This window comes from Egretta garzetta, unplaced genomic scaffold (genome assembly GCF_000687185.1).
Source record: "Egretta garzetta isolate BGI_Z169 unplaced genomic scaffold, ASM68718v1 scaffold415, whole genome shotgun sequence".
Taxonomy (NCBI): Eukaryota; Metazoa; Chordata; class Aves; order Pelecaniformes; family Ardeidae; genus Egretta; species Egretta garzetta.
In genome coordinates, this window is record NW_009259686.1 from 1,398,578 (window position 1) to 1,410,464 (window position 11,887).

The window sequence follows — 11,887 nt, forward strand, 5'->3', positions numbered from 1 at the left end:
CAATAGGTACTAGTCCATTTAAAAAAACCCAAAAAACAATTGGCCTTATGTGGGTTGGGAGAGTTCGGTAAGCCTAGAGGATACTATTCAGAAAATATGGGTAAATGGTTGCAATACGAGGGGATAAATGCCAAGGTGCAAATGATGTTCCTGCTTCCTGTTGCCATGTGAGAATGAACTTTGAGATAACAATAAGGGCAAGTTGCAACTGTTGTCATTAAAAAAATAAACTAAATTTAGTTGAGGTCACTATTTTTGTGCAGGTGATAATTCAGTTTGAAAGAAGCATCCCATACCTGTATCACCACTCCATTACATCTGCCAGAAGTGACTTCATGCTCACTTGTGCCTGTGTCTGTAAGCCAGTAATGCAGATGAATGGAAAGGGATCTGCAGAGTGCATGAACTAGTGCTGAGAGCACCTTGCACACAACATGTGCTTCAGGGCTCTGGGCTCCTTCCAGTCTGCTCCTCTGAACTGAGCACATCTTCTGACTGTATCTTATCTAGAAGCAGTACAGTCTGTGCCCTTGATGGCTGCTCTACCAAAGTGGGAACCAAAAGTACACTCAGTGGGAATGACCAAGAGATTAGTTTCAAAAGTGTACTTCCAGCTTGAACTAAACCAGTAAGAATGCAAGTATCTTTTCTGCCGAAAGTCTTGTGAGGATATGTCCAGCGAGAATAGATCTTTGTCAGCCATGAGGAAAAACATGTCCATGTATGTATTGCATACTTTTAAAAGTCATGGTTAGTTGTCTAAAGCAAATTACCTGGAGGCTGAGATTTTCTTGGTTTGTGCATTGGCTCAACGGTGTTTGTTCAACTGTCAGCTGAGTTAAAGGAAAAGAGTTAGTTTCTGATTTTACTTTATTTCCTTTTCATTTTTGAGACATACGAACTTTAGAAACTGAGTTAGATGGGGAGTCCCGCCAATAGTGCCAGATACAAAATGGTGGATTCAACACAGGTCACATAGATCTGCAGCACAGTTGATCTGTATATGCTCAAGTCAGCTCTTTGTCATACACGTAACAAGGCCGTCACACCAGCACATGTAGGAATCACTGGCATAAAATGTACAACTATCCCATCCATGTACTGCATTTGTTCTCTAGGATTTTGCTAAGCTACCAGGCTGGAAAATCTGATTAATCATGACTTAAGGTAGTAGAACTGTAGATTGACTCTGTCCATTTTTTAGTTACTAAGCTGTCTTCATCTCAACCCATGATTTTTCTCACTTTCACCTTTCCAGTTCTCCCCTCCATCCCACTGAGGTGCAGGGGAGCAAGTGGCTGTGTGGTGCTTAGCTGCCTTACTGGGGTTAAACCACAGCAGGTTGGAATTAAAATACAAGGAGCGATCAGAAATGGGTGTGATGGAGTTCAGTAAGGACAAGTGCAAAGTAGGGAGAAATAATCACCTGCAGAAACACAAGATGAGTTTGACAATGCGATGTTTCTGCCAAAAGAGCAACTGAGGATTTTAGAAGATCCAAAACAATATGTCATCTATCTCATACTCCAATAAAAAAAGCAGGCATACTAGGATGTGTTAACGGCAATGCTATACATAAGAGATATGAACTGTTTGCAGTCTGCAGAGCAGCACTGGGGCCTGAGCTGGAGTACTGTCTCTAGCTTTGGGCACTGCCCTTCAGGAAAGATGTGGATCCACTGGAGTGCATCCAGGGGAGAATAACAAAATGATCAGAGGTCTACAAAATATGACCCATGAGCAAAGACTGGAAGAACTGTGTTTGTTTAGTCTAGAGAGGAGAAGACTGAGGGGAGACATGATAACAGTCTTCAAATATTTAAAAGGTTGTTGCAAATAGGAAGAGAATAAATTGTTTTCCATATCCTTTGGCACTAGGACAAGAACTAATGGGCTCAAAATGCAGCAGAGGCAATTTAGGTTCTATTATTAAGCAAAGCTTTCTAACTGCAGGAGAAGGTAAGAAGATTGTGTGTGGAGGTGGAGAACTTCTGCCTTTGAATTTTACTGGAATTCTTGGGGGCTTGTCACATGAAGTACCTGTAACCCTCATGGTATGCCAGTGAGGCAGGGCACAGGGTTGTAGGTGCCACACTCGTATATCGCTTCGGAGAGATGTGTGGCACAGCGCTGCTTTATTGATATTTGGGTGAGGAAAACACCTCCCAGCTATAACTCGTAATTATTTGCAGAATTTTGACATAAATTGGTAATTGCAATTTGCAGTCCTATCGCTGCCTGGTAGTCACTTAAATTTAATTCTCTTGAAATAAGACAAAAACAAGGATGGACAAGTTTTTGAGGTATTTCTGAAGCAGGCTTTAAACATCTAATCCTGAAAAAAATCCTCCCTTCATTAGCTAATCTGTAATGAAAGGAATTTTTAAATTTCAAAAATAATTTGTTTGCATTGAAACCAAATGCAAATGTATTTAATTCAGAATCTTTTTGAAGTTATAAGCAAATGGTTATAGTAAAGTGACCACATCTTACAATCTTAGCAGAGTGTTTTTGAGTTGTATTGGAAATACAGCTCCTTGATTTAGAAATCATACTTATCCTCAAAAGGGAAAAGACTTATTGTTTTACCCTAATTTGTTTTTTATTAATCTATACTTGATAATGTTGATACTACATAGTATTTTAAAATAGTTCTACCTCTGGAAAACAAGGAAATTAAACTAAAAATAAGTGAATTTGTTATCTTTTTTCCTGCAAAAAATTGCTATGCCGGAAAAAATGGTTCAAACATCTTCCAGTATAATTTTGAATATCCGCCAAACAGTAGATTTATTTGCCAAACATTTTCATACAGTATTCCCACCGGGACTCAGTCTTTCAGAGAATAAATTGGTGAAATTAACTTTTCTTATCAGTCTATGGGATTTGAGAGAAGCAGGTTTGTCTGCCAACATGCAGTGGAAAGAAACAATATCAGCTAAATTGTCTGGATTCAAGCGTTTTTCCCTTCACCCTCATCTTGGCCAGGAAACACTTACATGAAGGACAGAGGAGGGGAAGAAACTGTGTTTTGAAGAATTTTCCAGATAATACAGTCTTGACTGTATGCCATTTCTCCTTCTTTTACTTTCCTTTTTATTTTTCAAGACCAGACATTGAAGGTTTCTTTTTTCTGGACCAAATTTCCCACTCTACCTCCCTCCACTTCTGGCTCCCGGCTCAGCGCACCATTTGTCTTCTACCACACAAACGTATGCCAAGTTTGCCTGTACATAATCTCTGTTTGCGTGCATGTGCCGGGGTGCCGATGTAGCCTTATCAAGCATTCAAAAAGTACTTTCTCACTTCTGTCTGTCTGAAGGCTTATGCATCTTTAATTTGACAGAAAGAGAGCTTCTATTTTAGCCAAATGATATTGATAACCAATGGGAAAGTGTTGTTTCAATGAATATTCAGAAATAAGGATGCAATAATTGTAAATAATTTACATCAATGTTGCAAGCTGAGTTTTGCTCTGAGAATGACAAACATCGCTAGCAATAACAAATGTGTTTTATGCCAAAGAGTGGAATAAGGTTCTGGGTGGTGTTGAGATAATAGTACGGTAGTACGGCTCGGACCAGTTGGGGTCCTGCATCCATGTGATGTTCCATTAACTTAGATAAGATCCTTCAAAGCTGAGGATCTATTTCCTCATGAAACAGCTTGCTGAAGGAAGTTGTTTCCAGCTCTTAACATGCAGAGCACCAATTTATTTATCTAGCACAGCATTTCAGCGTATTTTTTAAAGCTTAAAGCTGTTAATGAATACTATTTCAATTTTAGTATTCTCAGTGTGTTAAAAAGTATCAGCAAACCACTAAAATAAATTATAAGAAATCAAACTAAAATGATGAGCTTTTAGTTTAAGTAGAAAATACATGTTACACGTTGTTCATACAAAAACAGAGTTGCTGTTTGGTTAGTTGCTTCTGTTCTCCTATTAAACCTGATATTTAGAAAGGTGAAAAAGAAAGCATTTCTTTTTTGTCCTGCAGGAGTACGGCATTGTTAATACAAACTTCCTTGATCCCTGTAGGGTCCTGCAGATTCTGCAAATTCCTCACGGCAGGATAACTGTACTTCCAGGAGTCTGCAGGCTGCAATACGCTCCCCTTTATCAGAAGCAGGCTGATGCTCCACTTGTGTGGATGTGTGTGAGCCCTTGATCTTTACATGTACATGGGGTTCCACATATGTGTTTTTCTTTTAAATTTTTACTAAATGACAGACTGTCTGAAAATGCATATAGGCATGCAAGTGTGATGTTTCCTAACACTGCTGTGGCTTTGAGCGCGTTCTTCACAAGGTCTTTGTACAGAATTACAGTAACTGAAAATGTAAATGTTACTTGCCCAGTATATTTATCCACACTGAAATCATATGAATACTAAAATCTTAAAGCTTAATATTTCCCCAGCAACAACACCCAACTATATTAAATGAATGAGCTATATTATGTGTCTCTTTTTATTAAAAGTATACATTATCAACCCGTAAAGTCTGGGGCTTTGGTTTTATCAATGTTATGGTTCTCTGTCATTTAATAGTTGCAGAGTGGTGGGCTAATCCGTAAAACTTCAACAGTCAGATCCTTTTCTTTTTAATGAAAATGAGCAATTTCTCATCAACTTCCAATGAAATAATACTTGGTCTTTGCATAGATATAAACCATAAAGCATATGATCTTCTCTCTTCAAACTTATGTCTGCAATTTTATCTTCTGCTGTCTGCATTTAATAAAATGTATTTATTATTTTTGCAAGTAACAGTAACCAAGATACGATTACAGCTTTCCATAAGTTCAGTAAATACTTCATTAGAAATAGCCTTTTCAAATAGGTGTTGGTAAGGTTTCCAATCCTATATTCAAATAGTAATGATAAAATAAATCGTAAGTTTATTTCTGTAGATTTATTTATCTCTGGTGAATAATTGAAATTAAGTAAAGATTTACCAAAATGCATACATTGATTGTGTAATGCATGCACAAATTTTCGGACATGTATAATTATTACAGATGGCTACATTGTATGTATTTTTGAAGCTAGTACTTCACATTTTCAATTCTAGTCTAGAAATACAATTTCTATTAATTGTAATAAATCATAACCATATTCTCCATTTACTTTTTGTGAACCATTATTATTATAACAGCATTTTAGACTGGAAATTTCTCTATGTGCTATTTTCTGGAAGTACACTAAAAATTGTGTGTGGTATAGAGGACATCAGCAGTTTCACTGCTGAAAGACTTCCAAGTACATCCAGAAGAATTATTTTCTTACATTTTCCATTGCATGAATTCAGGTATCCATTCAGAGATAACACATTTCTGGGACATGATGGCTATCTATCTCCTGAGTCTCCTGAAAAGATCACACCCTTGGACTTTTATTAGGGTTTGTGTTTGTTCCCGCACCCCACACAGCAGGAGGTATTTTCATAAAGTTTTAGGCAAAGCTGCAAACTTTGTGGGTTTTATAATATATGCTCTTTTGGCTTGTGCGGATTGAAAATCAGTCACAGGAGGAACTATAGTTGGTGAAATGCTTTTTGTGTTTGTTTTTTTTTTTTATAAAGAATCATAGAATCATTGAATCGTTTAGGTTGGAAAAGACCTTTAAGATCATCAAGTCCAACCATTAAGAAGAAAGGCTCTGTTTCTTTTTCGTGCGTTCTCCTTAAGATTTACTTTTGTCGAGAGTGATTTTTTTTTTTCCCTTCAAAACTTGGGTTCAAACAAACATCTAAATTAATGGTATATTTATGAGAAATGCCTATGTATGAGAGGCATCTTCCTGCTGTTCATCCAGCTAGTGAAAGAACGAGGTTAGCACTCCGGATCTTACCAAAAAGAGTAAATAGATGCTTTTAGAACTTTTTGGTTTTCTGTCCATCTGCTAACAAATATAATTAGAAAGGAAAATTGGTACTGTCTGTTATAGTAGGGACTGACACAACTGTAACTGTAACTACTGACTGAATCATACACAATTTGTGGAAATAGTCATTTTGGGGGTCTGATATTTTCCCAGGCTTGGTCTCTGCTGAGGAATTATTCATTTATTTGTAAAAGCTTATGCGAAATGTGTATGGTTTCAAAGGGCTGGGAGCACCCCTGGAGTGCCGTTGAAGGCTTTGATGTTCCAAAGGCAGCTGAGTCAATTCAGGGGTAAGAGCTGGATTGTGCCCTCTCATCCCACTGCCAAACCCTGTGTGGCCAGCTAGCTGCCTTTTCAGCAACTGGCTAGTGGCATTTCTTTCAGGTTAGTGCTCCAGAAAGCAAAGTTAACATTTCAGACTGCTCTCTGAGCTCTGAACATAAATGCTATGAACTTCCCAGGCTCTAAGACCTGTGCATGGACCCAGTGCACTTGAGCAAATCCAAGCCCAGCCTGTCAGGAAAGCTGTGGCGGTGGTGACCCAGACGAAGGAAACATAAAGATGACGTTCCATGTGGAAGCTTTCCTTTGACGATGCCACTGAGGTGTACTGTGTTCTTACCATGTCCTCCTCTCACATGCACTGATAATACACACCAATGGAATTTGAAAGGCAGTTTAAGAAAATCCTCTCCATCGCATGTCAGCATTTCACTTTCCTGTGTTCCTTTACTATGTACTAAATGTATAAAATAAAGCATGCTATTTGTGGACACCAGGTGAGAAGGGTGCTCAAAATTTGGATTTCCTGATATGATGGTTAGCTGTGCACACATTTGCTTTTAATATTAATTTAATCCAACAGTTCTTTATATATGAAGATGTATCATGTGAATGAGTTTTCATTACCGTGTCAGCAAATAAATCCTTTCAGGGGAAATGTTTGAGGAAGTGGGAATACAATTAGCCTTTTAAAATCATATTCCCTAGAATATGTGAAATAGCACATGGTAACAATTTATATTTGGTGCCTTCTATACAACAAAAGTCCTATTGCATTTTTAAGGTAACAGCTTCTCAATACTAATAATTTACATCTTTAAAACCTTAAGAGTTCCAGGTTGACAAAAACAGGTTAACTTCTGTCCTTTTGAGTTAAATCTGATTTATTTTAGATAAACTAGCATTAAAGTCTCTTGGTAATTGTCTTTCTTCTATCGGTTGCAGCTGATTTGTCCCAATAAACAATTCTGGAGAGCTCTGTGTCAGATCAACTAAGAGGGCATTGCATCTGTCATGAGGCTGTCCTGAGGCTGATGTGAAGGGATTCCTATTTTTCACTAGAGTGCATTCTTTAATTTGTTAACCCTCCTTACCACAAGCACTTTTGTAGTTTTATAACTGCACAGTTTTTTAATTCATTAAAATGAATTATTGCAGTCCTGATAATACCAAAATCATGACACTGCTTTGTACACCAGAGATTGCAAAGCGTTTCCGGTTCTTGAGCTAGTCCCATTTTAAGACACTGGTTGTGGCCTCAAAGCCTCCTAAGACCCATCAGGAAGGGATAGTCTTAGCAAATTCAAAATCCAATACCTTATATTAAAACCATACAATGATTAGTTTTCTGTATTTCATGACATCGAGATGCCCAGCAGACAGATATTCATAGAAGAGCATCCTGCTCAGATGGAGGTAGACAGTACCCTACCAAGTCCAAAACTAGATCTTCTGCACATGTGTAAAGTATTGGGTGTCAACTTATGTACAGGAAGAGCCATCAGATATATTCAGTGAGCTTGGGTCCTCCAAAATCTGCAATATAACTCTGCTTTCATATTGTGATGAACAAAATTATTTACCAGCTGTTTGACTTCCATGAGACAGGATTAAGTGCCATGTCATTCATAAACCTAGGTTCACAGAAGAATAGAAAACAAAGGGTATTTCTTGGATTGTGCTTGAGTCTTTCTGGCCTACTTCATCCATAGCAGTCACTATCTTTATAACTTGCTGAATTCAGAACACAGAGAATCAACTTAATTTTATTCTCAGGAGAGCAGCCAAGGAATTATCACAGAAAGTTGAATTATTTATTGATGGAGGAGATCTCAAAATTCAGATTGGGATTGACTTGCCCAAGAACAGCAGAGGACGGTGGCACAGAACCACTGAGCTATGAAGTCTCATGTTAGCATGGGCTTCACGCTTTGTGGGTGTTTCGTCTAGCTAATTGATCAGAAGGGCTAGGGGAATTCACTTTGACTTTTATTTAGGGATGTGTGATCATGCCATGGAACTGTTTGGCTTTATAAACCATTATAAGAGACTCTTACTTTGGCTGCACATCTGCCAAGCACATACATTATTGTATTAAATTCTTAAGTGCCTATGGTTTCACAGCAGGTTTGTGCAAGGACTGGAGGAAGGAATCCACTCAACAAGTAATTTCTTCCACTGTTCCAGTTACACCTCCTTGCTGACTACAGTTTCACATTCAGCTGTCTCATATAAACCAGACATATACAGTGCGACCTGTCCTCTATGTGATGTGCTCGAGTTGATCATCTGTATGAAAAAATTCCAAGCATCACATAATATGAAACATTTATTTTTGATCTCATCTTACCATTAACTCCAGTCTCATTATAAATTTTCCAAGACAAGAGATGCAGAATCAGACATGTTACATACATTAATTTGGCAGGTCAATGGCAATCTCACTCTAAGAAATACAAGCTTGCTTTTTTTTTTTTTATTTTAGTATGAAAATTTGAATATTGCATACCATGGTGTGTGTACACGTGTATGCGCTGCTTTTATGCACATTATAGCATAGATCAAGCATGTTTTTATTATAATGATCAAGGGTTACAGGCTGCACAGCATTCACAAAAGACTTCTTTTTTTTGGTTTTGTGGAGACAAAAGAGTTTACATGAAACGGTTTGCTCTGAGTTCTGGTACATTTGTGTCACTTCACACATCTGAGACAAAATGCAGTTCGTATCTGTGAGTCCAGGCGGGGAAAAGAGGTCCTAAAGGAGTTTAAACTCTGAATACCCTCGTAAAGCTTCCTGATACAAACTGATGAGCACTATGTATTGTAAAGGCTTTCACGGTTTGTATTTGTGCTGCAAGACTATAATTATAATATCCTTTAATATTTCTGTGTGATGGCAATGTTATAAATGTAAGAATCTAAGATTATGGTGAAAAATAATATTGTCAAGTGCTTTAAGAAGTTTTATAGGTAAACCGCCTGACCTAGAACAAAATAGTCTTAACTCTGGTTTGGGAACTATACTTATCAAGTACAGCAAATTCTTTTTATCGTTTACCCAAGAGTTTCTGATACACCTGAAAAAATAAAGTTCATACCCATATACTAGAATTCTTTTTTTCTGAATTAACGAAGACAAGAATTAGTTTTACTTTGAGTGGAAATGCACCACATTGGTTAATTAATTTCCTTGTTTCCTCAAATACAGATCTGCAGACTTCAGCATCACCTATCAACAGGAAAATACCGGCAGAACCTCTTTTCAAACCAGCCTGCCATGTTTGTATCTCCTACCAGTCAGCCACCCTGCAAAAAGCTAATTGAACTTATACAGCTGTCAGGAGGGAAAATATGTAAAGCCTTACGTCAGGCAAAAATCTGTATAGGAAAAAACCCAGGAAAGAAGTACCAAGAAATAAAAAGTTTATCAGAAAAATGGGTATTAGGTAAGACCCTACATTTCAACTCATATAAATTATTGTGGAATATGTATTCAAAAATTGACTGTAAATAGTTCACCAAACTTAGGTTATGGAAGGAAGAAAATGGAACTGCTACAGTTAGGTTTTCAGGAAGGTTGTCTCCATGGGGAGGACTTTCTCTTACAACTAAGACTGCTTTATGGGGGTCCTGGTACTCACCAAGAACTAATTTCATCCAAAGATTTTCAAATTTATCTTTTTTATGATTGTTTCATTTAGCACAAACTAAATTATGGGGAAACTCCCATAGGATAACTGCTTTTTAAAATGGCATGTACTTCAATTTTAGATGTAGTAAGAAATATTTTTTTATATACCAGAAATATTTTTTATATACCAGAAATATTACCGGTATAAACTGGCATAGCACTACTGAAATATAGTAATTGGCACCCTCTGATAACCTGTCCTGAATTATATATATTTTGCATCTGAAAGACAATTTTCTGCAGTCTCTATTTCACTTGCAAAAAGTTACTTTTTAAAATGTGCTGTTAAGTTTCTGAGAGTTCTTAGTCCTTCACTTTTCTATTAGGGACACCACAGTTTTAAGAGTTATCTGTTTGCAGGGAATCAGATGTAAAATTGCAATAACCCCACCCTCAAAGAAAAGCTTTTGAAAAAATAAGATTAAATTTTTGTCATACACTATGTCAGACTCCTCTAGATAGTGCCTCACCCAGATTCTAGCAATAAATGTACTACATGGATTGATGTTATACGAGACCAGCCAAGCAAGTCCTGATCTCCTGCCCGTTAATGCTATCAGATCATAATGACTTAAAACCTGAAAAAAAATACTACTAAAGAAGAAAGGAGAAGTGAGCCATAAGGGAAAAATACCCATCCAAATGCAAATGTTATTTTATACTTTCTTAAAGTGTAAGGTAAAATTGTGAAGATTTGAGAGAGAGGCATAAGAAGGCAGCATTGTTTATTGTGCCTTTCTCTGCCTTCAAAGTGACCAGATGAGGAAACCAGCGGTTTGTGCAAGACTAAAAATATGATGTATTAAATTAAAGACAAAATTTCACACAGTAGTACTCCAGACATAAATTCCAGATGGACAAAGGTAACGATCTAAATGGCGTGCAACTCATGTGGCATGGCCCACTCTTTTACTGGTCTCATGGAGTTCTGCCTCACCCCCAGTCCAGTATCTCACGAGCTTACTGCAGCTGGACAGGCTCAGCTCATCAGTGGGCTGAAGAAATTGTGTATCTGGCTGCTAACAAAAAAGGACTCTGAATTCTTTGTGCCCTTTGCAAATTTCTCAGTTATCTTTTACAGTCTGATGGTGCCTTTTCTAATTGTTATGTCCTGTTCACAGTTATGCAAGCTCCAGCTAATGGACTTTAAATGACGAATCATCAAAACTCAGATAAAAGAAGTATTTCTATATGATCCTTTAAAGGAAGGATACATGCCTTTGAAGTTCAGCCCTTTTCTCAGCAACCGTTTACATAATAGTATGAACAGTGTCACCTATAAAGTGCCATCTTAATCAAATAAAGCAAATCAGATCTTTAGTTTCGTCTAATCTTTTGACACTTCACTGTTGCAATCCAATTGGTTTGTGGCTATCTGCTTTCTGCTGTTAAAACCATCTGCCCATTAATTCACTCAAGGCTGACCACAATAAAAAGCATAGGTAGATAATGCAGCACCTTTTTTACACTTAAATAAATTATGAGTTCTTGCGATATTAACATTTGGCTGCTTTTTTTTTTTTAGGGTCCTTCCCTATCTAGGTTCTCAGCTCCACCAAACTGTTTTATATCAGAAATTGCTCTGAAGTACATTGTTGCTTTATAATCTGTTTCTGGTGCATTTTATCTTAAATAATCCTGGGGTTTTTATTTCTTTTAGATTCAATCACTCAGCATAGAATATGTCCCATGGAAAACTACATTTTTCAGCTGTGAGCTAACTCAAGAGCTTCCATATGCTTGTAAGGAAACAAGCCTAGTTTGGATTCAACAAAATAAAATAAGCTGTGAGTAAAATTTCTAAGAAAACACAAGTTACATATTTCTAAATACAGGGAAATGTTTTCTACATTTTTATCACTTGTGTAAGTCTTCATCTTGTGAAATCTTTATGTTTTTATAGTAAAGTACTTACCTAATAAAAGTCATCTTGCTTTTATTGTTTGTTGAAGAACTTTGGACCTAAAAGTTGAATGAATCATTATTCACTGGGAGGAAGCGGAAAGATATGTTCTAATCTCTAAGC

At 37.1% G+C, this 11,887-nt stretch overlaps 1 protein-coding gene across 1 annotated transcript in view; it reads left to right on the forward strand.

The window, feature by feature from the left end:
- Window positions 1–11,577, forward strand: part of MCPH1 (microcephalin 1) — a 324,796-nt gene extending 313,219 nt beyond the window's left edge. Inside the window, exons 13-14 of the mRNA XM_035894170.1 lie at window positions 9,379–9,616; window positions 11,522–11,577. Of these exons, the coding sequence (XP_035750063.1) occupies window positions 9,379–9,616; window positions 11,522–11,577 (294 nt within the window). The remainder of the gene's footprint in view (window positions 1–9,378; window positions 9,617–11,521) is intronic.
- Window positions 11,578–11,887: the final 310 nt, after the last annotated feature.